Below are 23173 nucleotides of genomic sequence, written 5' to 3'. Positions count from 1 at the left end.
TGCAATTAGAGGCAGAAGCATATGCTTGTCGTAGAAAGCTTCCTGGGAAACATGGGATCTGACCCGGTTCTAGGAAGGCAGGTGGGATGCATCCTGTGCAATGGAAGGCTTTGCAGAAGGAGGGAGGGCAAAGCTTGTAGGAACTGAATACTGCTGGAATGTCCTGAGGACAGCAGGGAGGGCAGGAGTGGGGAGTGATGAGAAAGTTGGAGAGATAGAGCAGGAATGAGCTGGGAGGACCATGAATAACAGGCTGGAATGTGTCCCCAAAGCCCTGGGGGAGGGAGCTGCAAACTTGTGAGCTGAGCAGTGGAACCCTAGTGAGAAGGTCCATTCAGATGGAGCAATTCCTCCATTTCCCCTTTATTTCCACCTCCCCCAAGGATGCTTTTTATTTTTACTTATTCATTTATTTATCTATTCATCCATTTATTTGTTTGTTCATTTATTTATTCATCCACCTTTTTATTTATTCATTCATCCATTTATTTATTTGTTCCTTTATTCATCTACTTATTGATTTATTGATTTATTTATTTTATTCATAACAGAAAGTACTAAATGACTCTCTCTGAGTCTCTGGCTTAGTCTCTCAGGCCATTCTTGTTTATAGGATCATACATTTAGGATTGGAACCTTAGAGATTGTTTATTCCAAACCCCTCATTTTACAGATGAGGAATCTGAGGCCCAAATAAATTAAGTGACTTGCCCAAAGTCACAGAGCCAGACAACTAGCAGGTCTTAAATGCTCACTGTGTGCCAGGCACCGCACTGAAATCTGGGATTACATATATTTATGAAAGAAAGGCATTCCTTGTTCCTAGGGAAGTTTCGTTCTAATGGGGGAAGGTGAAGAGGGAGTGGGGAAAAGCTTGGAAGGTCAGGAGTGCTCACTCCCTGTACCACCCTTTTCTTTAAGAAACGTGCTGTGTGGTGAGTTTAGGGTTGGGTAGAGAGCTGCTTAACGTAGCTCGGCCATTGCTATCCATTTTCTCTCTTCTCATTTTCCCCATCCACGTTTCTTTGTCACCCAGACTGCTCTCCTGCTAGCACAAATCCTTCCCAGTCTCTTTACCCCTTCCCTGAAAACCACTCTTTCTCCCCTTGGGCTGTCCTGCTCTTCTAGCTCTAAGGATCTTTTTGGCCCGAACACCCCTGTAGGATCATGGGATTCAGAGCCTATGGGGAGGAGCCCCAGGTAGGTGCATCTTGTTCCTTGGGTTTCTTTGATTTGGGGCCCGAGGGCATCCCCAGAGTCACTGGGCTTCCCTTGGCGTTCCATCTTGGGTTTCCTCTTCTCTCCATTAGAGCCCCAGATCTTCTGATGTTCCTGCCAGCTTTTCACCAATTCTGGCTGCCTTTAAGAAATGCCTTGGAGAGAACCTTGTGCCCTTGGCTCCTCTGAGCTTATCATTGCGTCCCCGAGGTGGAAGAGGATCTATGGGAGGAGGCCCTTTAAGTACATGGAGAGGAAGCCCAGGCTGGCTTTGGCCGAGGGTTTGAACTTTGGACAATCCAAACAACTGTGAAGGATAATTAATGGGTCTCTGAACTCCCTGCCCCCTAATCTGGCCCTAACCCGTTGTCTAAACACACCAACTTTTATTCAGATATTGGGGCTGGAATCAGTGGAGGAGAAAGGGCCCTAGTCAACAAGCCGGAGCCCGGCCAAATTTGGCCAAGCCAGGGGCACACAATGGCACAATGGCCGTGTCCCAGAATAGAGATGTGTTGTGTTAAGTTCCTGAACTCGGTCCAGGCTCCTGGCGGGGCTTAGGGGTGGGGGAGCCTGTCAGTCCTGCTGGCTCTAGACAGACCCTAAATAACAGATGACGTCACCTGCACTTCCTGCCCTGATGGGCTGGCCTTCTCTGGGGGGGCAAGTCGGAGAGTTGTGTAACCTTGGAAGTAGCCTTTGAGGCACAGCTCAGTGGGCCCCCGCATCCTCAGCTGCAGGCTGACAGCTGGATTTTTCATACATGTTCCTATTGGGGGGGGGTTGGCAGGGAGCCTCACAGCATCCCCAGGAACAGTTAGGGCCTTCATTAATTAGGGACCTGTTTGTGAGTTGGCTGTTCAGTGTGTGTTGTTGGAACTGGGCTCCCTTGTTTTTGGAGCAGCCATCCTCGGCCACATCTGGAGGCTTGTGTTCAGTTCTGGGCACAAAGGTTAAGAGGGACACTGACCAAGGGGAGAGTGGCTAGGGGTGAGGAGGATGTGGAAGGGCCTCAAGGCCATGTCTAGTAGCGAGGGTGGAAGCCTGGGGAGGAGATGACAGCAGTATTGGAAGGGCTGTCAAGAGACCAGGATCCGCTTTGTTATTTCTGGACCCAGAGGGCAGACCCAGGAGCTGTAGGGTAGAATGGGAGATGCTCACTCTAGTGTAGACATAGTGGGAGAAAAACACCTGCTACCAATGAGAACTGGACAGCAGCCTCCTTAGGTGGGACAGGGCTGTCCCACAGGAGAGTGGCCCACTTAGAGGAGGGAGAGCTGTCCCATGGGAGAATGGCCTTTTTGGGAGAGGGAAGGGGGAGTGAGATGTCCCAGTGTAGAATTGTCTCCCTAAATGGGAGAAGGGGAGTGAGATGTCCCAGTGTTAGCATGGCCTCCTTATGTGGGAGAAGGAGAGTGAGATATCCCAGTGTAGAATGATCTCCCTAAATGGGAGAAGGTGAGATGTCCCACAGGAGAGGGATCTGTCACCTGAAGTCTTCAGGCAAAGTCCAGATTACCCCTTCTTGGAGAGGTTCTAGAGCGCCTCGCTGTTCCTATTTCACTCATCTTTGAGGTCCTTTCTAAGTCTCCGGGAAAAGCCTTTGCCGCTGAGTGTTTAGCCTAAGCGGGATAATATTTGTGAAGTGCTTTGCAGACCTTGAAGCTTTATACAAAGCGTGGTTAGCCACTCCTTCCACCACTGCTAAGCCTGTTAGCAAACGAGATATTTAAATTCTATAGTATGTGCATGTTTTTGTGGTTGTTCAGTCATTTGGACCCAGACTCTCTTTGACCCCATTTTCTTGGCCATTTCCTTCTCCAGCTCATTTTACAGATGAGGAAACTGAGACAAAGAGGGTTAAGTGACTTGCTCAGGGTCACACAGCTAGGAAGAATCGGAGGCTGCATTTGAACTCAGAAAGATGAGTCTTTTTAACTCTAGATCCAGCCTTTTTTTTCCCCACTGCCCCGCCCAGCTGCCCCAAATTCAGATTTTACCAGTGTCATTTCAGAGTGGGAGCTCAGTCAATAAGTACACACAATCATTGTAATTAAGAAAAATGGGAGAGCAGAACCTGGCAGGTAGAGGTTTGCTTTCCTGACATATAATGGGTGCTTAATAAATGCTCACTGACTTTCTCTTGACTCTGACCGGCCATTCTCTAGACACTCTTTTAAAACACATGAATTGGCAGTCTAATTTCGGAGGGAGTTTCCATACTGGGATTTCCCTATCCTGATGAAATCACAGATTTAGACCAGAAATTAAAAGATTAAAAAAAAATCTAGGCATAAGAATGACCGTCTTAGGCTAACAAGTGATCACCCGTGGCAACGGCCATGTAAACAGGACTTGGTTCTACCCATTTGCTTATTGTTCTCCGCTGGCGGTTGATGTCAGCCCGTGGTCTGCAGCCAGTGGAACATTTGAGCACATGTGTGTTTCTGAACACCCTGGCTCTAGGAGGAAGACGCGGGGCTCTCCGTCCCTTGGATCCCTTTCTCGGCAGGGAAGGGACAGGAAGGAAAGCTGTGAGACAGAGCTGGCCTTCAATCATGAAAGCAAAGCAGGCCGAGCCTTTGTGTGCGCTCTCTGCCACACAGTCCGGGAAGTTCTTATTTTTGGCAGGCCGGGCCCAGATCTGTGGTCTGGTAGCCCCGAGCAACCCAGCACTGAGACAAACAGAGGAAGTCCCATTACTCACACGCTTCTCTCAGCCACTTCATTATCATCCTGACACATCCAACCCCAGGGGACTCCAGAGAGGGGGTTCCCTAGCCGTTAAATCTTGGGGAAAGTAGATGGGAGAACAGGATGGAGTTTTATTTTAAGTTTATTCCTTTTGGGGGTCTTTTTGCTTGTTTCTTTCCAACTTACCTTCAAGAATTTGTTCTCAATTAGGATTAGTTCCAAATGGAAAGTCCCTCCCTTTCCCAAAAACTCTATTGAAGATGGGGAAGTGGAGAGAGAGGAGGGCAGCTCCGCACTCCCAGTTCCCCTAAAACGGACTCCATCGCCATTTGTTAAACTCTTTCCTTTACGTGGGCTGCCAAAGACACTGTTGCTGGGCAAACACATCTCTTTAGTCACACAATTCTCAGCCTGGAAGGGTTTTTAGTGACCATCTGTGAGCTCTCTAAGGGGCAGGGGCCATCTTTTTTTTATCCTGTCTCTAAGAAATACCCACCCAGTGACTCTGGAAAAAGCCTTTTAACCATTTCGGACTTCACCTTCCTCATCTGTAAAATGGAATTACCATTACTCTCCCCCTCCCCCCAAGTCTGTTTTGAGCCAAGAGCTGCTTTGTAAACCTTGAAGCAGAAAAGAGAGAGATTAGATCTGTGATTTCTCTGGTATGAAGATCCCCTGTATGGGAAACTCCTGCCAATGCCGGCTGGCACCTCCTCTGTAATTTGTGGCATGAGGAAGTTGTCAAGGGCATCGAGGGGCCATAAGAGACTTGCCCAGTCAGTTTGTAAACCCCCTGCCCCTTATTTTTTTTTTAAATTTTATTTTTATTTATTTATTTAATAGCCTTTTATTTACAGGATATATACATGGGTAACTTTACAGCATTAACAATTGCCAAACCTCTTGTTCCAATTTTTCACCTCTTACCCCCCCACCCCCTCCCCTAGATCCCTGCCCCTTATTTAAGTGGCTTCTGGGGACCTTCTTTCCCTTAGATTCTATGATTCTAAGATTTCCCAGATGAGCTGGTCCCAGGACTCTGGACCAGACAACCTTAGAATATGGTGTCCAGGAGACACTAGAGCAGATCTCATCGATGGGGTTTTAATTTTCTTTACCCAGTAGGTTAGAGGTTCCCCTTCCTCCACATCTTTAACATTTTACATGTACGAGTGAAGCTCTTGGCTCCCTACCTGTTCTCCCCCCTCTTTTGCTGCCCAGCTGACCTTAAAACTCCATCCTCAGTTTCCTAATCTGTAAACCACCAACTCAGAAATGCAGTTAATAACATGTGCAGTTTACCTCTTAAATTTGCTTTAGGGAAAGCAGTTTGTAAAGAACTGCTTCTGTAAGTACTAGCTGTCACTGTAGAGCCCAAGGGTGAGTGGCTGGTGACTCACTCCATCCCTTTCTCAGGGGACCCTAGCAGGGTTGAAAGCCTCCCAGACCCCTTCTCTCTCTCTGCCTTCTGGACCAGCTGGGAGGCAGGAAATTTTCCTCTAGTCCCATCTTGTGCCGCCCTTTCTTTGCTTGGATCAATGCCAGTAGACATTGATTAAGGACTCTCTTATGTGTCAGACATTGTCCTAAGCTCTGTGATTACAAAGAAAGAGAAAAACTCAGAATTGAATGGGGAAGGCAACATATCAAAAATAAGTGAAGATGGGAAGGTAGGGTATCATGGGATGATGAATGGTGAAGAGGCTGCTGGGCCCTTGCCTTGTGAGGATGAGCTGGGGGGAGCTCTACCATTGTCCATCCTCCACCCTGTCCCATCAGAGAGAGGGAGGGACCCAAGGGGCAGGGAGTAATACAGAGCTGTGAGTTTCAAGTCCATTTCATCCTAGAAGGATGGACTCTCCTAAAAACCTTAATGTTGGTTAGAACAGCCATGAAAGTTCAGGCTCTTTTAGTCATCAGGGAAGCCAATAGCCCAGATCCACATGAAATCCCCTCTCTGTTGTTAGGGAGTGAAAAGGTTATAAAATATAATAATAATAATAGATAATAAATAATTATAATATAAATATAAAATAAACATAATAAATAATAAAATTAGCTCACAGTGCCCTCAGGTTATCTCTATCAAGCTAGTTAAGTTGGGCCCTAGCTTATATATTTTCTGAACTACAAAACTCCTTCAGAGCCATAATCTCCTGATGGACACACTTTGAATACTGTTAGACACATTGGTACAATTCAGATGGTGGTGGTGGGGAAAATATCTCTATTTTCCCCATCTGGTCCTTAGTGCTGCTGCCTGCAGGGCATGAAGCTTCTGGCCACCCAAATTCTGTGCCGTGACTCCTTTTTCTTCTCCTTCTCTGCCCATCTCTTGCATTTCTGGAGAACCACAGCCTCCCCCAGTGCCCTTCCTTCCCCTCCCCCCCATTCTAAGGTTTTACACATTTCAGGATCTTGTACTGTCTCATATAATGCCATCATCCCAGTATTGCGCTATATCTCCCAGAGGATCCTGTGACCAGTTCCTAAAAGTCTGGACACTTAAATGTGTACTTGATCTGATCAATGAAAATGTTCCCTGCTTCTATGAAAATTACATCCCTCGATGCCCATCAATTGGGGAATGGCTCAATAAACTTCAGGATGTGTTTGTGATGAAATATTATTGTTCTATGGGAAATGATGAGCAGGATGCTCTCAGAAATAAAAAAAAACCTGTAAAGTCCTCCAGGAACTCAAGCCAAGGGAAATGTACTGTATACAGAGTAATAGCGATGTTCTGGGATGACCAGCTATGAATAATTTTGCTGTTCTCAGTAGTACAATCATCCACAGCTACTTGAAGGACTTATGATGAAAACTCCTATTCATACCCCGAGAAGGAACTGATTGTGTCTCAATACAGATCGAAGCATTCTCTTTCCCTCTCTGTCTCTCTCTTCTTAAGTTAATTTTTCGTGAGGGTTCTTATTTTTATCAGGGTGGGAGAGCTATGTTTTCTTTTACAACTTGACTTTTATGGAAATGTTTTGTATAACTTCACATGTGGTTTCTTAATTGTGAGTGGGAATAAGGGAGAGAACATAGAACTCAAAAATTTTAAAAGCAAATGTAAAAAAATGTGTTTTGAATATAACTGAGGAAAATATTAAATCAGTAAAATTAAAAAATTAAAAAAAACTGAATAGAAGAAAATAAACGAAAAAAGAAAGAAAACTACAATCTTCCTCTTTAACAATAGCCTGTGCAGTTCCGAATTCACTTTCCATGGTTGTTCCATAGAACCACCAAATGCATTGGAAGCCTTCTTGTTATTTTAGGTAAGAGATAAGGGTATCTCTTGGGCCAGAATCATTGAATGGGAAGGGACCTCGGAGGCCCTTTAGTCCAGGAATATACTGTCCAACCTACTTGACAAGGTGTCATCCAGTTTTTGCTCAAAGACTGTCAAGGAGGAGGAACAAACTACCTCTTACTGTAATTGGTGACAACTTTAATTGTTCAAGAGTTTTTTTTAATACCTAATACAGTACTTGGCTAATTATGGGAAATATGACCTTCCCTGAAATTAATGAATTCTTTTAAGATTTTCTATAGCAATTCTCCCTTGAGTTCCAAGCTTCCACTCAATATGAATACATTTTATTCCAGTTACTCACCTTTTCCTGTCCTCCTCTTTGTTGTTGTTAAGTCATTTTTCAGTCCATGACCCCATTTGAGGTTTTTTGGAATGATTTGCCATTTCTATCTCCAACTCATTTTACAGATGAGGAAATTGAGGCAAGCAGGGTGAAGTGTCTTGTAAATATCTGAGGCCAGATCTGAACTTAGGAGGATAATTCTTCCTGATTCTTTAGTCTTGCAGTCCATCCACTCAGTGCTACCTAGCTGCCTCCTCTCCCCTTTCCCATCTACAATTTCATTCCCATTTTTGCCAGTGACACTTGCCATTAAATATCATTTTTTTAATAATCATCTTTTTTATTAAGTTTCTGTCCATCACTTAAATATGGATCTGTTTTCCTTTATATGCAGATGTAAATTACAGAATCTGCTAGATTTATCGATAGCTCTGTCACAAGATCCCAGGAGACTTCAAGCAAATTGCTTAGTCATTTGGGCTTGACTTTTCTGTTTAAAATTTAATTCATTTTTTTTCAATTAAAAATCTATTATCTTGTCCTTCCATTCCCCTTCCACAAAAAGTTGGGTTGAAAAAAAAGAAAACTCTTGTAAAAATATGTATAGTCAAGCAAAAGCAAATTTCCACATAGACTATATCAAAAATACACGTCTCAATCTATGTCCTGAATCCATCCCCTCTCTGTCAGGAGATGGGAAGCATGTTTAATTCAGCATGAGTCCTTTGGAATCCTGGTCAGCCTTTCCCTTGATCAGAGTTCTAAAAATTTTAAAAGGTTTGTGTCTTTACAATATTGGAATTGTATAATTGATTTTCCTCTTTCTTCCTTCCTTATTCTGCATTAGTTCACATGAATGCTTAGATTTCTCTGCAGCCATTCCCTTCATAATTTCTTACACTTCCTTCTCTCTCAGAGTTTGAAATATTGCCATTTGCTGTTCATTTCATTATTTAAAAAATATGTGGGCTCTACACTGTAATCCTAAGCCCTGTGGGAGTGATAGTGATGGTCATGTTGGGATTTGTGGGAGATGAACAGAGTGGGATAGAGAAGCCAGCAAAAGAGGGACATGGCCCAAGCTGAGAGCCGAGTGAATAACTAGCAAGCCCTCGTAGCTGGAAGTACCCAATAGAACATAATGGAGAATGAGGCAGAAGAAGGCTGGAAACCAAGCTATCAAGAGCTGTAAACTTCATACTAAACAAACATCTGTAAGCATGTAAACCGTGGCATTTGGAGGTGCCATGGAATCACTGGAGTTCATTGAGTTCGACAGTTGACATGATCGCTGGAGAGATTTGGGTTGTTTATTCAGGCTGGTGGAGTGCATTGTCAGAGCAAAACAAAAGCAAAAGGAGAAGAAATGGTGATGGAATGATATCCTGAAAAATCTAGGAAATAGGAAATGCTACTTTCTCTGATGGAAGCATCTCCCTAACTATTCAAGGTAGACCTATTCTGTACTTTGGGGATTCGATCACCTCCTTCTAGAGTGGTCACTCTAATATTTTGGACAGCCACTAAACATCTCCGAGCCTCAGTTTCTGTATCTGTAAAATGAGGGGTTGCACTAAATAGCTTCTCAGGTCCCTTCTAGCTCTAGATATATGAACCTATGATAGTGGCTTTCTCTCGAAGAGGTAGAAAAGTAGGCAGTCTCTTTATGAGAATTCTTTTCCTGAATAATCTTAGACTCCAGTTTCTGGGCTTGGCCAGTGGTTTTATTTGACTGGCTGCAATTGACAGTGGTAGAGCCAGTTTGATTGTGCAGACAGAACATGGGGCTCAGTGTAATGACTTCTCAGCTGGGCTGGCTGTTTCCTTAAATTACCCATTTTAGGAGAGGAGCCTTGGCTGGGGGGTCTGGCTGGCATCTCTAGCTGGATGTCACCCATCTCTATTTTGCTTCCCTGTTTCTTTGCTTTTCCAAGCTTTTTTCATCTTCCCCTTTCTTGTTCCCTTCCTCTTTCTTTCCCCTTCTCCACTTCCTTCAGTTATGCAGTCTGATTTCTTCCACATGTGTGCTGGTTAAATCCCAAGTTACATGAGGGAACATCCTTATATAGAATATAGGAGTTGCTACCTTCCCCTTCCTCCTTTCCCTTCCCATTTCCCATTCCAGCTATTGGATTCTTGTGGGAAGACTGTGCAGGATCAGATTTGTGGACTTGGTGGGAGGAGGCTTAGGAAGGCCTCTTTACTCTTGGGGTATGGGATCTTATTTCATGTACGAAAACTCAAGAGAATAGTGTTCAGCCTGTTGGGAGATTTGGATTCATCACCCAAGGAATGGCCTCGAATGAGAAGAAAGGGGAAAGATGGGTAAATGGTGATTTGTCTCTTGGAAGGAATCAGCTATATAATATTCTTCCGTTGCCACATCTCGTTAGCCCTTCTTTTTTTGGTTCAACAATCAGTTATTCAACAAATAATTTATTAAGCATCTACCATTTGTCAGGCTCTGTGCTAACCACTGAGGCTACAAATACAAAATAAAAAAAGCATTCTCTTGCCTCAAGGAGCTTGGGGGAGAACAGAAGTATGAATGTACCTACATGAGTAGAAAATTCATTTAATGTTGATCACCCACAATCTTGGAAAGCTTCATGTAATAGAGTATATGCGTGAAAATTTTAAAGGACTTCTCCTGCAGCAATTCTGTTAAGTAGGTGATATTATTTTCCATTTTTACATATGAGGAAACTATTGTGAATTGCTCAGCCATACAACTAGTAATCAACGGAGGCAAGCTTTGGAGCCAGGCTTTCGGAGTCAAAATCCATCCCACACTCCAGTCTACCTAAGGTAGTGGGTTCCTTACTGACAGTCCCCCATTCAAACTCCATTTTTACTTCAATGCACCAAATTTCTGGGAAGATTTCATGGCCTTCATGTTGCCCACAGATGTGCCAGAGGGACCCCGCCACTCTTTCTAAGTCTGGTTTCAATGATTCAAGGGAAAGACTTCTGTTCAGAGTTTAGTTCGTCACTCTTGAAGGATTTACACATTATAAATGACTCTTCATCACTCTCTCGAGATCCCATCAGCCTCGCCTTTGATCTGAAGTGCCAGAAGGCCTGCTGGGCATGGGCTGCCCCAATCCTCAAAGAAAGAACATTTTATGAGGTGCTTAAGTTTTAATACAACCCCTAACTAGCACCCCAAGTTGATTTGCATTATTCAAGCTGGATCCTCTTTGCCATCTTCCCACTGTGCTAGGATCATTAGTTGACTCTCTAGGGATAGCTCCCATGTGTTTTGCATGATCGGTTTGTTAGCATAATTGAAAAGGTTACAGAAATTGGAATTGGGTACTATTAATAGAAATGCTAGGAAGCTGGTCACTAGTGGTCCTTCCAAATGGAATGGAGTGCTTAGCCAAGGCCGAGTATGGTGGACAATTAGAAAATGCTGTGTGCTTAGCCCCATATAAAAAAGTCATGTTTTCCCCAAGAAGACATTGGAAGATGGGAATTTTTTGTTCTTGGGCATCTTGTAAAATTGAACTTGTAAAAAGGTACTGTTGTCTCTTGATTAAAGTAACAGGATCATAGATAGAACTGACTAGTACCTTAGAGAGGATTCTTCCCAGCCTTCTCATTTTATAAAAGAGGACCATATGAGGAATTTACTTGTCCAAGAGCTTCTAAACAGTTGAACGTCCTCTGGATCAATGCTTTCCATTGTAGAGTTGACTTTCCAACTGGTAAATTAGTGGAGAATAAATTATTTCCAGAAAAACTAGTTACCTTCATTGCAGTGTATCATCATTAATATTAATATGGAAAAGTTGCCCGAAGAGTTAATGAGTCTTCCCTTAACCTCAGTTTCCTCCTTTGTAAAATGGGAAAATAATAGCACCTACTTGTATTATTGTTGCTAGGAGCAAATGATATAGTGTATGTAAGCTCTTTGTGAACATTTAAGTGCTACATAATTAGGAAATAATAGTAATAATAATAAAAGGTGCAGAGATAGTAGAATCTCAGCTAGAAGGAACCTCAAGATGAACCCATTGATCTTGAACAAGCAGTTAAAAAGCCTTTTTTTTGAAGACCCCCCCCCCCAGAGGGGAGACTCACTACCCTTTCCACTTTTTTTTAGAATTATTTTTTTTAATTGACAAAAGTTGATTTTCTGTGCCTCTCCCATTGATAAAAAAGAAAACAAAAAGAAACCTAATAATAAACATGCATAGTCAAGTGGAAACAAATTCTCATATTTGCCATGACCAAAAAATGTGTCTTCTTCTGTACTTGGAGTTCATCACTTCTCTGTCCAGATGTGGATAAGAGTCTTGCTTGGTCAAAGTCTTTAAAGCTTTCAAATTTGCATTTATAGTATTGGTATTATATTTTATTTTAAAAATTTTATTTATTTTTATTTGTAATTTGTTTTATAGTGTTGATATTTTTATTTTTACAATTTTATTTACTTTAATTTTTTTTTACAGTGTTGGTATTTTACAGTTTTTTCTCTTGGTTCTGCTTATTTGACTCTTATCAGTTCATACAGCTCATCCCGGGTTTTGCTGACCCCATCCCCTTCAGCATTTCTTCCAACACAATAGTGTTCCATCACCTTTTATACCATAATTTGTTTGTCCATCCCCCAATTGATGGACACACCTTAGTTTCCTGTTCTTTGTTGCTATGAAAAGAGCTGCTATAAACATTTCTGTGCATTTGAGTCTGTCTTTCTTTGATGTCTTTGGAATATAGGCCTACTGGGGACACCCTGAGTCAAAGGTTGACAAACATTTTAGCCCATTCCATTTTTGGATAGCTGTAATAATTAGGAATTTTTCCCAACATGATTTTTTAAAAAATTACTTTTACTCATTGTCCCTATTTCTGAGTCTTTCTGGGACTAAGGAGAAGTCTAATAGTCCTTCCCTTTGACAGCCTTTCACATATATGTATGTGTATTGTGCTTTCTCCTTGAAAAAGAATTTAAATTTTCATTTCAATGGAATCCTTCTTCCACTCTGGGGCAGGGGCCCGCTTCTGTTTTATTCATTACAAACTTTGATGGTTCCGAGGGCTGGGCTGGGGACCAAAGGCCTTTCTGTCCCCCACAAAGCCTTCACCCATCGCCTCTACGGCTGTAGAATGTTTCAGGGCTGGCCGAGTGCCAGCTCTCACAAAGGAAAACCACCCAGATAAGCCAACAGTGTTCGTGTTGTCTCCCTTTGGATGCCGGCTTGGTTTTAATCTCTAGCTGATTAATTTGCCCCAGAAGAAAGAGAGAGAGACAGACTCACAATCTACTTACATGCACACTGGAGTGGAGAGCAGGTGGTAATGACCGCTGGAGTGAGTGAGGGGCTGGCGATGGGGAGCCCCGATAGACGGGCGCCTTGGGAATGGAACTGAACGTTGTCTGTGCTGTGAATCAAACTTTTGTCCATCTGGGACAGTGTGGGGAAGGCTGTGCTGAGCCTGGGAAAAGGAGGGGTTTGGCTGGGAGCGGGACTCTGGGGTCCAAGCTGTGGTGATTCAGGGCTGGGGGAGATAGAGGCAGCACAGGGGAAAGGATGTTGATTTAAGGCCTGGAGAATCTGAGTTCAGATCCTACTTATTGGGCAAATCTCTTAGCTTTTCTGAGATTTCTGGGTCCTTTGTAAACTGAGCAGGTGAGGTAGAAGGGCAAAGGGTTTGAATTCGAACCTCATGAATTTGTTTTTAATACTTTGATAATTATATTTCCATGTAATTGCTTTCCTTTGTAATCAATTATAAAAATCAATTTCCTCTCCTTCCTCCTTTTGGAATAAAAAGAAAAATAAAAAACAGTTGCACAGTCAGGCAATATTTTATTTATTTAAAAATATGATTTTGAGAAACTGTGCCTACATTTCAGCCGATCTCTGCTGTTCTAGCTCATTCTTCTGCGTGTTCTAGCTTCCGTCTCTTCTCTACAAACACCTCCCCACCACCCTGATAGATTTTGTTTTTAAACTTTATATTTTTACAATTTAATTTTTTTTTGTTGAAATCTTTTGGTTTGACGTCAGGTTCATTTCTGATTCTCTCTCCCCGACCCTGTCCAGTGAGCATCCCTTGTAACGGAGAATACCAAAATAATTAGGGAAAAGCAGAATAAGCCAAACCAGCCAGTTTTGTCAGCTGAGGCTGCCAGTCTGTGCACCATTCTATACCCGCAGACCCCCCACCACTGCCACAAAAGGTGGGAAGCTTTTTTTCACTTCTCTTTTGGCCAAAATTGGATCTTATAATTACAAAGTATTCTGATAGATTTATCTGATGTCAGATTTTTTTTCAAGTGGCTGTTCAGGCATCTTCTGTTTTCATGAGCTAGAAATATTTCCAGTGGGACATCTCAGCTGAAATTCCACTGATTAGTTCTTAGGACATCGAGTCCCAGCTCTGGAACTGGACGGGATCATCTAGTGCAACCTTGTCATATTACAGATAAAAAAGACTGAAACTCAGATAAATCACATGGACTAGCAGGACTGAGATCTGATCCCAGGCTTTTTGTTTACTTTGAATTTCACATCTGACCCTGGATAGGGAGCTGGAAGGGACTTTTCAAGGCTTCTAGACAAAGGAGCGTAGATTTGGGACCCTTGAAGTTCAACTCCTTTTTTTTTTTTTTTTTTTTTTTTTTTTACAGATGGGTAAATCAAGACGCAAAGAACTAGAGTGTCTTGCCCAATGGGGAAAGTTGGTAGGAAATAAGCATTTATTTAGAGCTGACTCTTCCAGCACTTTGCTCAATGCTTTTATAAATCTGATCTCATTTGATCCTCAGAACAACCTGAAATATAAGTGCTATTATTATTCCAAATTTACAGTTGAGACAGTTGAGACAAACAGATTAAGTGACTTGATCAGGATCACATAGAAACAGAAGAGGATTTGAATTCAGGGCCTCCAACTCCAATCAATGCTCTTCCATTATCTTTTGGCTCCAAATTGGCTCCAAATCTTTTGATTGTAACAAGTTTATAATCTTTGGGAGATATGGGTGTCTTTGGAAAGCCTTTTTTCCCCTCCTTTTTCTCTTTTTAACAAGAACTCTTATTCTGCCTTTGTTTCCAAGTAGTTCCTAGAGACAAGCACTTCCAAGACATTACCTTAAATATCTAAACACTCTGGGATTGCTTCCCAGCTCTCTTATAAACTCACTCTTGCAGGGAATTTCTCTTCATTTCTAAACACTAGTCTTCAAAGGACTTGTTTATAGCTGCCAGCTTGACAGCTCCTCTTGAAGAGAGGTTTTCCCATGTGGCCTCAGGAACTGAGTTTTTTCTTATTCCCAATAAAAGTCTGTGTGTCCTTGGGGGGAGGAGAGAGAGAGAGAAAGAGAGAGAGAGAGAGAGAGAACAAGAGAAGAGAGAGAAAGACAGAAAGAGAAAGAGAAAAAGAGAGAGAGAAAAGAGAGAGAGAGAAAAAGAGAGAAAGAGCGAGAAAGACAGAAACAGAGAGAGAGAACAAGAGAAGAGAGAGAGACAGAAAGAGAGAGAAAAAGAGAGAAAAGAGAGAAAAAGAGAGAAAAGAGAGAGAAAGACAGACAGAAACAGAGAGAGAATGAGAGAAGAGAGAGAAAGAGAGAGAAAAAAGAGAAAAGAGAGAGAAAGACAGACAGAAAAGAGAGAGAGAAAGACAGACAGAAACAGAGAGAGAACAAGAGAAGAGAGAAAGACAGAAAGAGAAAGAGAAAAAGAGAGAAAAGAGAGAGAGAGAAAAAGAGAGAGAAAAGAGAGCGAGAAAGACAGACAGAAACAGAGAGAACAAGAGAAGAGAGACAGAAAGAAAGAGAAAAAGAGAGAAAGGAGAGAGAGAAAGAAAAACAGACAGAAACAGAGAGAGAGAACGAGAGAAGAGAGAGAAAGACAGAGAGAAAGAGATAGAGAGAAAAAGAGAGAAAGAAAGATAGACAGAAAGAGAGAGAGAGAGAGAGAGAGAGAGAGAGAGAGAGAGAGATAGATCTGCTTAGTTATCCCAGGGCTGTGCATCCTGTCCCAGCCCTTCCCAGGGTCATCTCAAAGCTAGGGATTCTCCATCCAGTGGAGAAGATCAGAGGACATTCTGTCCTTCCCCCTTCAGGCCCTTTTCTCCCAAGAGGACATCAAGAAAGCAACACTGTGGGAAAACATGTGGGAGCTTCTCAGAAACATGTTCCTGAATGTCTTAAGTATTGAATTTCCAGGAGTCGGGGAAAGAGACACTTTTATGAAGTTCTCAAACTTCAGATCCTTTCAGGAAACCTGTTTTTTAATGGGTAGCATTAAAGCCCGAGTTTTCACTTAAGACCTAGATTCAGCCTCTGAAAATTATTGGCGATAAATACCATGTAGAAATCAGATTAAAGGCAGTGTTTGTCGTGGTCAGAGAGCTTGCCTCAGAGTCAAGAAATCTGAGTTCAAGACCCATCTCTTCCTTAGTGACCCTAGTCACTAAGTCCTCTGAGCCACCCTGAGCCTATTATTAGAGAAGGTGACCTGCTGGCTTCTGCAAGGCTTCTTATCTGGGAGGTCACAGGTCTAATCCCCTGCCCTCAGCCTTCTCTGTGGTTGGAGTCTCCACCTTCCTTCAAGACAACACGTGGCTCTCTCTTCTTCATGACCTTTTGTTGATGTCCATCCTGATCCTTGGTCTTTGCTCAGATCTGGTCTGATCATTCTTAGACCATGGCCTGGATCTCTTTTCAGTCCTCCCACTTTCCTGAGATAATAACTGACATTTCTATAGCACTTTAAAGTAGTCCCAGGACTATCCATACATTATCTTCCCATTTGGTCCTCACAACAAACCGGTGAGATTTGCAGTCTTTATTCTCGGTCCCATTACATATATGGAGAAAAGGACACGAGAAGGGTCACATAGCTAGAAATCCCAGTGTTTGGGCCACAAGCATCCTAGGATCCTGGACCTTAGATCCAGAGCTCATCTCGTCTAGTCCTCCTCATTTTCTGTTGAGGAAAATGAGACTAGAAAAGATATAGTCATAGATCCCGTAGGCAGAAGATGGCAGACACAGGACTTGAAAACAGGCCCTTTGAGTCTTGTTCCTGTTCTCCTCCTGGACCACATCATCCCTTCCCTTGTGTCAGAACCTGTGATGATTATATCTTCCCTTCTTTGAAATGTAACCTTCCTGAGGGTAGGATCTCTACTGGATCTCTTTTGGCATCCCCAACATGAACACCTGCATCTCCAAGTGGGCACTCAATATTTATTTTTTCAGCATTTATTTATTTTATGTTTTATTTGTGGAATAAAGCAAACAATTCCATAACACCAGAATAAAAAGACGGTTGCATATGGAATAAATATTGACTTCCATCCTTGGTTAGAATCATTTTCTGGTTATCTCGCAGGCTCTCTCTGAGCTTGGTTGCAGGGAAGTCCTCCTATCTTGTCTCTAACCTGGCTGGCTTCTGGTGGGATGATGTGGAGGTAGAGAGCCAGAGACTTTGCCACTTGGTACCCGTGGAGTTCTTGTTAAATTATTTGAATTCTTTATACCTCAGTTTCCTCATTGGTAAAAAGGGTTGGGAGAAAGAAGGCAGAGCTGTATTCCATAAAGGAATCAGAGGCAATGCTGTTTGGGAGAAAGATCCCTGAATCTAGAGTCAGAGAATCAGAAACTGACTGGCCCAACTCCTCCATTTTTCAGAAGAGAAAACTGAGGCACTTGACATTTTCAGAGAGGATTAAAGGATTGGACTTTTCATCCAGGCTACAGGGTCAAACTCTCCACTCTGCCAGGCAGAACCAGAGGAAAATAAAATTAGGAAATGTTTAAAAATATAAACACCAATGCAGTACACATAGATCATGTTAATTTGTGGTTTTCTAAGTCAATTTGTAGTCTGCATGGATATTAAGTGCCTGAGGCAGAACTTGAAGCCAGATCCTTCTGATGCTGAGCCCGGTGCTTTTTGTTGTAGTGGAGACTACGTGGTTTGGGTGGCTGCCGAGTTCCAGCTTTCAGATTCCTAGATTTTCTGTGTAATAGCAGACACAATGTGGGAGCGGCTTTTGAAATGCTTCGAGTTCTTCAGATGAAAGCTCCCACAGAAATCCTGAGTCATATTATGCTGTTGAAACTGGAGTGGGGGCGAGTTGCTTACTCCCTCCTGCCTTATCAGAGCCAGGGAAAGGGGATAGGTGAGGGAACTCTCAAGGAGACCATTCTCCGTGGCCCCTCGCCCGGTTCAGCATCTTAAAGCATCTCATGGGAGGTGAATGTTCTAAAACCAGAGATGAGATTGTCTGGCTGGTCACTCGACACTTATGCTGTGTCTAAGGAAACCTTGTCCAGGGCATTTTCCCGAGGCCTAAGTTTTCATGGGTCTTGAATCGGGAAACCGGATCCGCGTCTTTCCCACTCAGTTTCACCCGTAAACTTTTGTAGCCGAGTTCTGATTTAACCGCGCATCCTTAGGCATCAGGTTGCCCAAGTGGACTCCTGGATACCAGCCAGAGGGAGCGCCATCTTGGTTTGGTCGTTCTAATTGTGAGCGGCGACAAGAACGTACTCTTTCAGTAATGGCCGTAATCGTTTGCTTCTTTTCAGTTGATCATGTTGTTCCTGAACCCGGGACCAGCCTGCTGACGGCCTTTGACCAGTGGAGGGAATGGGCAGATAGCAAATCTTGCTGTGACTACTCACTGCACGTGGACATCACAGAATGGCATAAAGGGATCCAGGAGGAGATGGAAACCCTGGTGAAGGACCATGGTAGGTTGGCAGTGCCCCGTGGCCCTTGTGGAGAGGTCCCTTCTTGGGCCTCTGTTTTTACTTATCATGATGGGTGATATGTATATGTGTACGTTCAGTTGGGTTCAATTCAACAAACATTTACTGGAGTTTTTGTGAGGGTCAAATATGATAACATGCAAAAATCTCAAAGGGCTAAGGGAATACTAATGAGTATTGGGAAAGGAAGAGAATATAAAAATATAAAATATAAAAATAAAAACTTAAAAAATCAAGTAAATTGAGTAAAATAGGAAAAAAAAAATGAATCGGTGTAGATTGGCTGAAAGATGGGTGGCCAGGTCCTGGAAGAAGAGCACCTTGGAATCAGTCAGTCAGCAAACCCTTGGCGCCCTTTGGAGGCAGCATGCCTTCCCAAGTCCTTCCCCCACTAAGGGCAAGTTCCTTTCCCCCTCTGCCTTATTTGGTTGGTCTGACAGTTTCTTTCTTCTCTCTCTCTGTTCACCAGGCGTGAACTCCTTCTTAGTGTACATGGCCTTCAAAGATCGCTTCCAGCTCACAGATTCTCAGGTAGGAGTTATGGCCTTGTCTCCAAGGGACTTGTCAGTATGTGACAACCTTTCCTTCCATTCCTCCTTCCCTTCCTCCTTCCTTTCCTCCTTCCCTTCCTTCATCCCTTCCTTCTTCCCTTCCTCCTTTTCTTCCTTCTTTCCTTTCTCCTTTCCCTTCTCCTTTTCCTTCCTTTTCCTTCCCTTCACTTAAGCTATGTGATGATGGACTCTTGATTTCATCTTTACCAGCCTCAGTTTCCTGGTGTGTAAAAACAGGGACTGGACTATAGAATCATGGAACACGGAGTTAGAGTGGATCTCAGCGGCCATCCAGGCCAGTCCACATCCCCCAAAAGTGTTCACGATGGCGCCCATCATGTGGTTTCCCACCCCTCTGGTTGAAGATGTCTGCCTCTGCCTGAGACAGCCGGTTCCCTCTTGCACTCCTCTTCCTTTTTTCCTGAGATCCAGCCTTGGTTGGCTTCCATTTTCAGCTCCCACCCTGCCTTCCAGTGCTGTCTCCTGGAGCCAGAAGGTCCAGAATCCTTTTTACAGAACAGCCTTAAAGTGTCCATTGTTCCTCTTCTTCACTCCCCCAAATCTTTTCTTGTTCTGGCTAGAGGTGCCTGGTTCCCTTACCCAAACTTCACGTGGCCCGGGCCCCCTCCAGCCCCCTCACCGGGCCTCTTGCCCTCCTCTGGACATTGGCCATTGCTGTGGGGCCCTGACCAGAGCTGGGCCTGGTGCTCCCTTGATGTCAGCCTGACGGACTTCTCAGGGACTTTTTCCTCTCCATCTTATGAAGGTATTTTTTGTCTCCATCCCATGAACATGTTTTCTCAGGGACCTTTTCCCTCCATCCTATAAAGGTGTTTTCTCAGGGACCTTTTCCTTTCCATCCTATGAAGGTGTGTTTTGTCTCCATCCCATGAACGTGTTTTCTGCCCATTGTGTGCTTTGGGACAGCGCCGGCCTCCTGAGCCTGGAAGGCTCTTGCTTTGTTAATGATGTTTTCTCCATTTTCCCAGGGCGTCCTTAGGGTTTTCCTGAGTGAGCCTGAAACAGCAGAGTAATTCAGCAGCTTTTGGGTCCCCTTCCAGGATTTTCTAGGTTATGCTGCCTCTGAAATGCCGAGTGGCCCCTCTGTGAGAGCCCTGCCCCATAAATGTCTCTTTGAGGGCTTGGAAGGAGACTTAAAGAGGCAGGATTGCAGGGGAAGCTGTGTGGTGTAGGGGAGAGCACTGACATGGCAGCGGCAGGATCTGAATTCAAATCCTGGCCCTCCCTTTTATGTGTCTAAGTGCCCAGATCATTCCATTGCCCAGGGCCTCAGGGCGCTCATCTGTAAAGCAGAGGCGGTCCTTCCAGCGGCAAAGCTGTGATTTGGGAGGAGGCGCCTGCCACGGCCACTAACGGAGTCCACTCTCTTCCAGATCTACGAAGTCCTGAGCGTGATCCGGGACATCGGCGCCATCGCCCAGGTCCATGCTGAAAATGGCGACATCATCGCAGAGGTAACGTTTCCTTCTGAGCCCCCAAATGGAGGGGGTCGGGCCTGGGGATGCCGGCCCTGCCGGGAACAAAGCAGACAATGGCGGCCCATTGGGCATTGCCCTAGCCTGGCACACCGGTAAATCCTGTGAGCTCTCCGGAGACCTCAGTGGTCCTTCTCTGCCTATGGGGGGACCATTCCCCAAGGGCTACTGGGCCCCTGGCTCTGGGGGGGAATCCATCCTTCTTGGGGCAAGCCTGGACCTTTGGCCTTGGAGCTCCTGGGCCAGGACCACGTCCCTTCTCAGCCTGCCCAGAGCCTTAGACACGCAGGCGACCGTAACTCCCAGACCTCCCTCAGTGTGCCCTGAGTGCAGGCTCCCCACTGCCTCTCGTGGCTCTTTGCTGACGTCCCCTGGGGGATCCAGCATGCCTAAAACCTGCCCATCGGGCTTGCCACCCATCTCTGGCAAGTTTCCCCAACTGATGGTACTTAAACAGTTTTCTTTTCTTTCCCCAACATCACAGGAGCAGCAGAGGATCCTGGACCTGGGAATCACTGGCCCTGAGGGACATGTCCTGAGCCGGCCTGAAGAGGTAAATGCTTGCCCATGTGTCTCCCTTGTGGGCTGGGCAGGGGGTGCTTGGGGAGGACATGGACTGGCAGCCCCTGGTCTGGAGAGACAGCCCATTCTGGGCCAATCCTGGACCCTTCTTGAGGTTCCCAGCTTGAGGTGTGGGGGAGGAGCAGCGCCCAGTGCTGTAGCTTTTTGGTTGGTGCTCTCATAGTCCTCTGGGAATTGGGGTTATGAGTTGTAGGAAGCAGAGACCAAAGAAATGAGGTTGCTTGTCCAGGATTGAAGCCCAGATGCCTGTATCAGTCAGTCTATTGAGCGCTTACTGTGTGCCAGGCAATGTAGCCTCTGGCAGCGACCTCAGAGGTCAAAGATCCAGCCCCACTTATCGAAACAAGGAGAAGCATTCCATTATAGACACAAGAAACAAGCACCTGAAGGTGGCAGAGGGCACAAGCAGGAGCAAGGGCCTAAAGGTGGTAGTGGCAAGTGGGTGGGCAAGGGTCTAATGGTGGCAGAGGGCACAAGCATGGGCAAGGGCCTAAAGGTGGTAGGGGCAAATGGGTGGGCAAGGGCCTAAAGGTGGCACAGGGCACAAGTGTGGGCAAGGGCCTAAAGAGGGCAGAGGGCACAAGCATGGGAAGGAGCCTAAAGGGGACAGAGGGTAGGACAAAGGAAGTGACGGAGTTTGGCTGGAATGTAGAACGTTTGATGGAGTGTAGGAGAGAAGGATGGAGGAGGAGGATGATGGGATTGAACAACTGGACTGGGGTGGGGTCTCCCCAGTTTACAGATGAGGAAACTGAGGAAGGTATAAGGCAAGGGCACACTCCAAGCAGCTCATTCTTGTAGCAAGCTTCTGGCCATCTCTTCTCTTCCCCCTAAAATCTGAAGTCTCCTGCTTAATCTTCTTATGCTTACCTCTGATCGTGTCGCTCCCTTATGGTAAAACCTTCTACGGTCTCTTTCTGATTTTATGATAAGCCCCAGAGTCCCTGGCTTGTCCTTCAAGGGCTGCCACAATCTGGTCCCAGCTTACCTTTCTTACCTTGCCTCCTGCCCCTTCCCTCTGTATTCTCCTTTGTTCTACTCAGACTTGCTTATGAACTTCCCTCAGTCACCCAAAGGGAAGGAAAAGGAATAAGCATTTATTTTTATTTTTTCTTAGTAAAAGCTTTTTATTCCCCCAATACATGCAAAGATAGTTCTCAACATTCATCCATGCAAAATCTTGTTCCATCTTCTTCTCCCTCTCTTACCCCCTCCCCATAGCAAGTAATCTAATATAGCAAGTAAACATATGCAATTCTTCTAATTTATTTTATTTATTGTCTTGCACAGGAAAAATCAGATCAAAAGGGAAAAAATTAGAAAGGAAAAAAAACTAGTAAATAACAACAAAAAGTGAAAATACTATTTGGGATTTCCAGATCATTTATTAAGTGCTTACTGTATATGTGGCTAAGCAATTTGCAAAGAAGTCTCATTTGCTCCTCACAGCAACCGTGGAGGCTAGGTGCTATTATTATCCCCATTTTACACATGAGGAAGCTGAGGCAGGTAGTGGTGAAGGGAATTGCCCAGAATTACAGAGCTACTAAGTGTCTAAAGCTGGAGTTGAACTCGGGCCCAGATAAGGTGCCACGTACCTGCCAAGGCTTTCTCTTCTCTTGGCTCATTTGCCCTGCTTCAAATGATAGAGTTCTAGACCTGGAAGTGGAAGAGGCCTTGGAATCTGTTGATCTTGAAGATGAAGAAATATAGGTCCAAGGAGATCAATCAGTCAAGCATTTATTAAGCACTTACTGTGTGCTGGACACAATGCTGGGGCTCTGGTTCTAGAGGTGGCCATCTCTGCCCAGATGGTGGGGAATCTGTCTCTCGATGCTGCATGATCCCAAATCTCGGACATCTCCTCTCCGGGAGGGAACTGAGAGTGAAGGCAGCGTCGGTCTGCCCATGGATGTGTGGGGGGGCTCCTGATGGTCCTGCTCAGGACCCCCATCCCAGACCCACCTGCTGGCCATCTGTCCTCCTCGGAGGTTCCCATGGGGGAGAGCTCACTATCTCCAGGGGAACCCAGGCCAGAACGTGGCCCCTTGCAGCTTCCTTCCCTTCCTGTCACACAGACCAAGTCTGACCAGCTGCAGTGACGGGGACCGTCTGTTCCTCTGGTGACCATTGTCTTCGTACTTTCAGAGAAGCATGGAAAGAACAGGGGCAAGAAGTCAGGAGGGAGAGGAGGGGGGGTGTAAGTTCTCAGAGGGAAGAGGCTCATGGGCTCGTACCCAGAATTCTGGCTCTAATGCTGCAGGGACCAGTGGTTCAATCATCTCATTT

At 44.6% G+C, this 23173-nt stretch overlaps 1 protein-coding gene across 2 annotated transcripts in view; it reads left to right on the top strand.

Moving 5' to 3' along the window:
• Positions 1-23173, top strand: part of DPYSL2 (dihydropyrimidinase like 2) — a 131075-nt gene that overhangs the window by 73694 nt on the left and 34208 nt on the right. For both annotated transcript variants that reach the window (XM_031949639.1, XM_012540554.3), the window contains exons 4-7: positions 18073-18237; positions 18725-18786; positions 20201-20281; positions 20787-20855. In XM_031949639.1, the coding sequence (XP_031805499.1) occupies positions 18073-18237; positions 18725-18786; positions 20201-20281; positions 20787-20855 (377 nt within the window). The remainder of the gene's footprint in view (positions 1-18072; positions 18238-18724; positions 18787-20200; positions 20282-20786; positions 20856-23173) is intronic.

This window comes from Sarcophilus harrisii, chromosome 2, assembly GCF_902635505.1.
Source record: "Sarcophilus harrisii chromosome 2, mSarHar1.11, whole genome shotgun sequence".
Classification (NCBI taxonomy): domain Eukaryota; kingdom Metazoa; phylum Chordata; class Mammalia; order Dasyuromorphia; family Dasyuridae; genus Sarcophilus; species Sarcophilus harrisii.
This window is presented reverse-complemented; position numbering and strand designations above follow the sequence as displayed.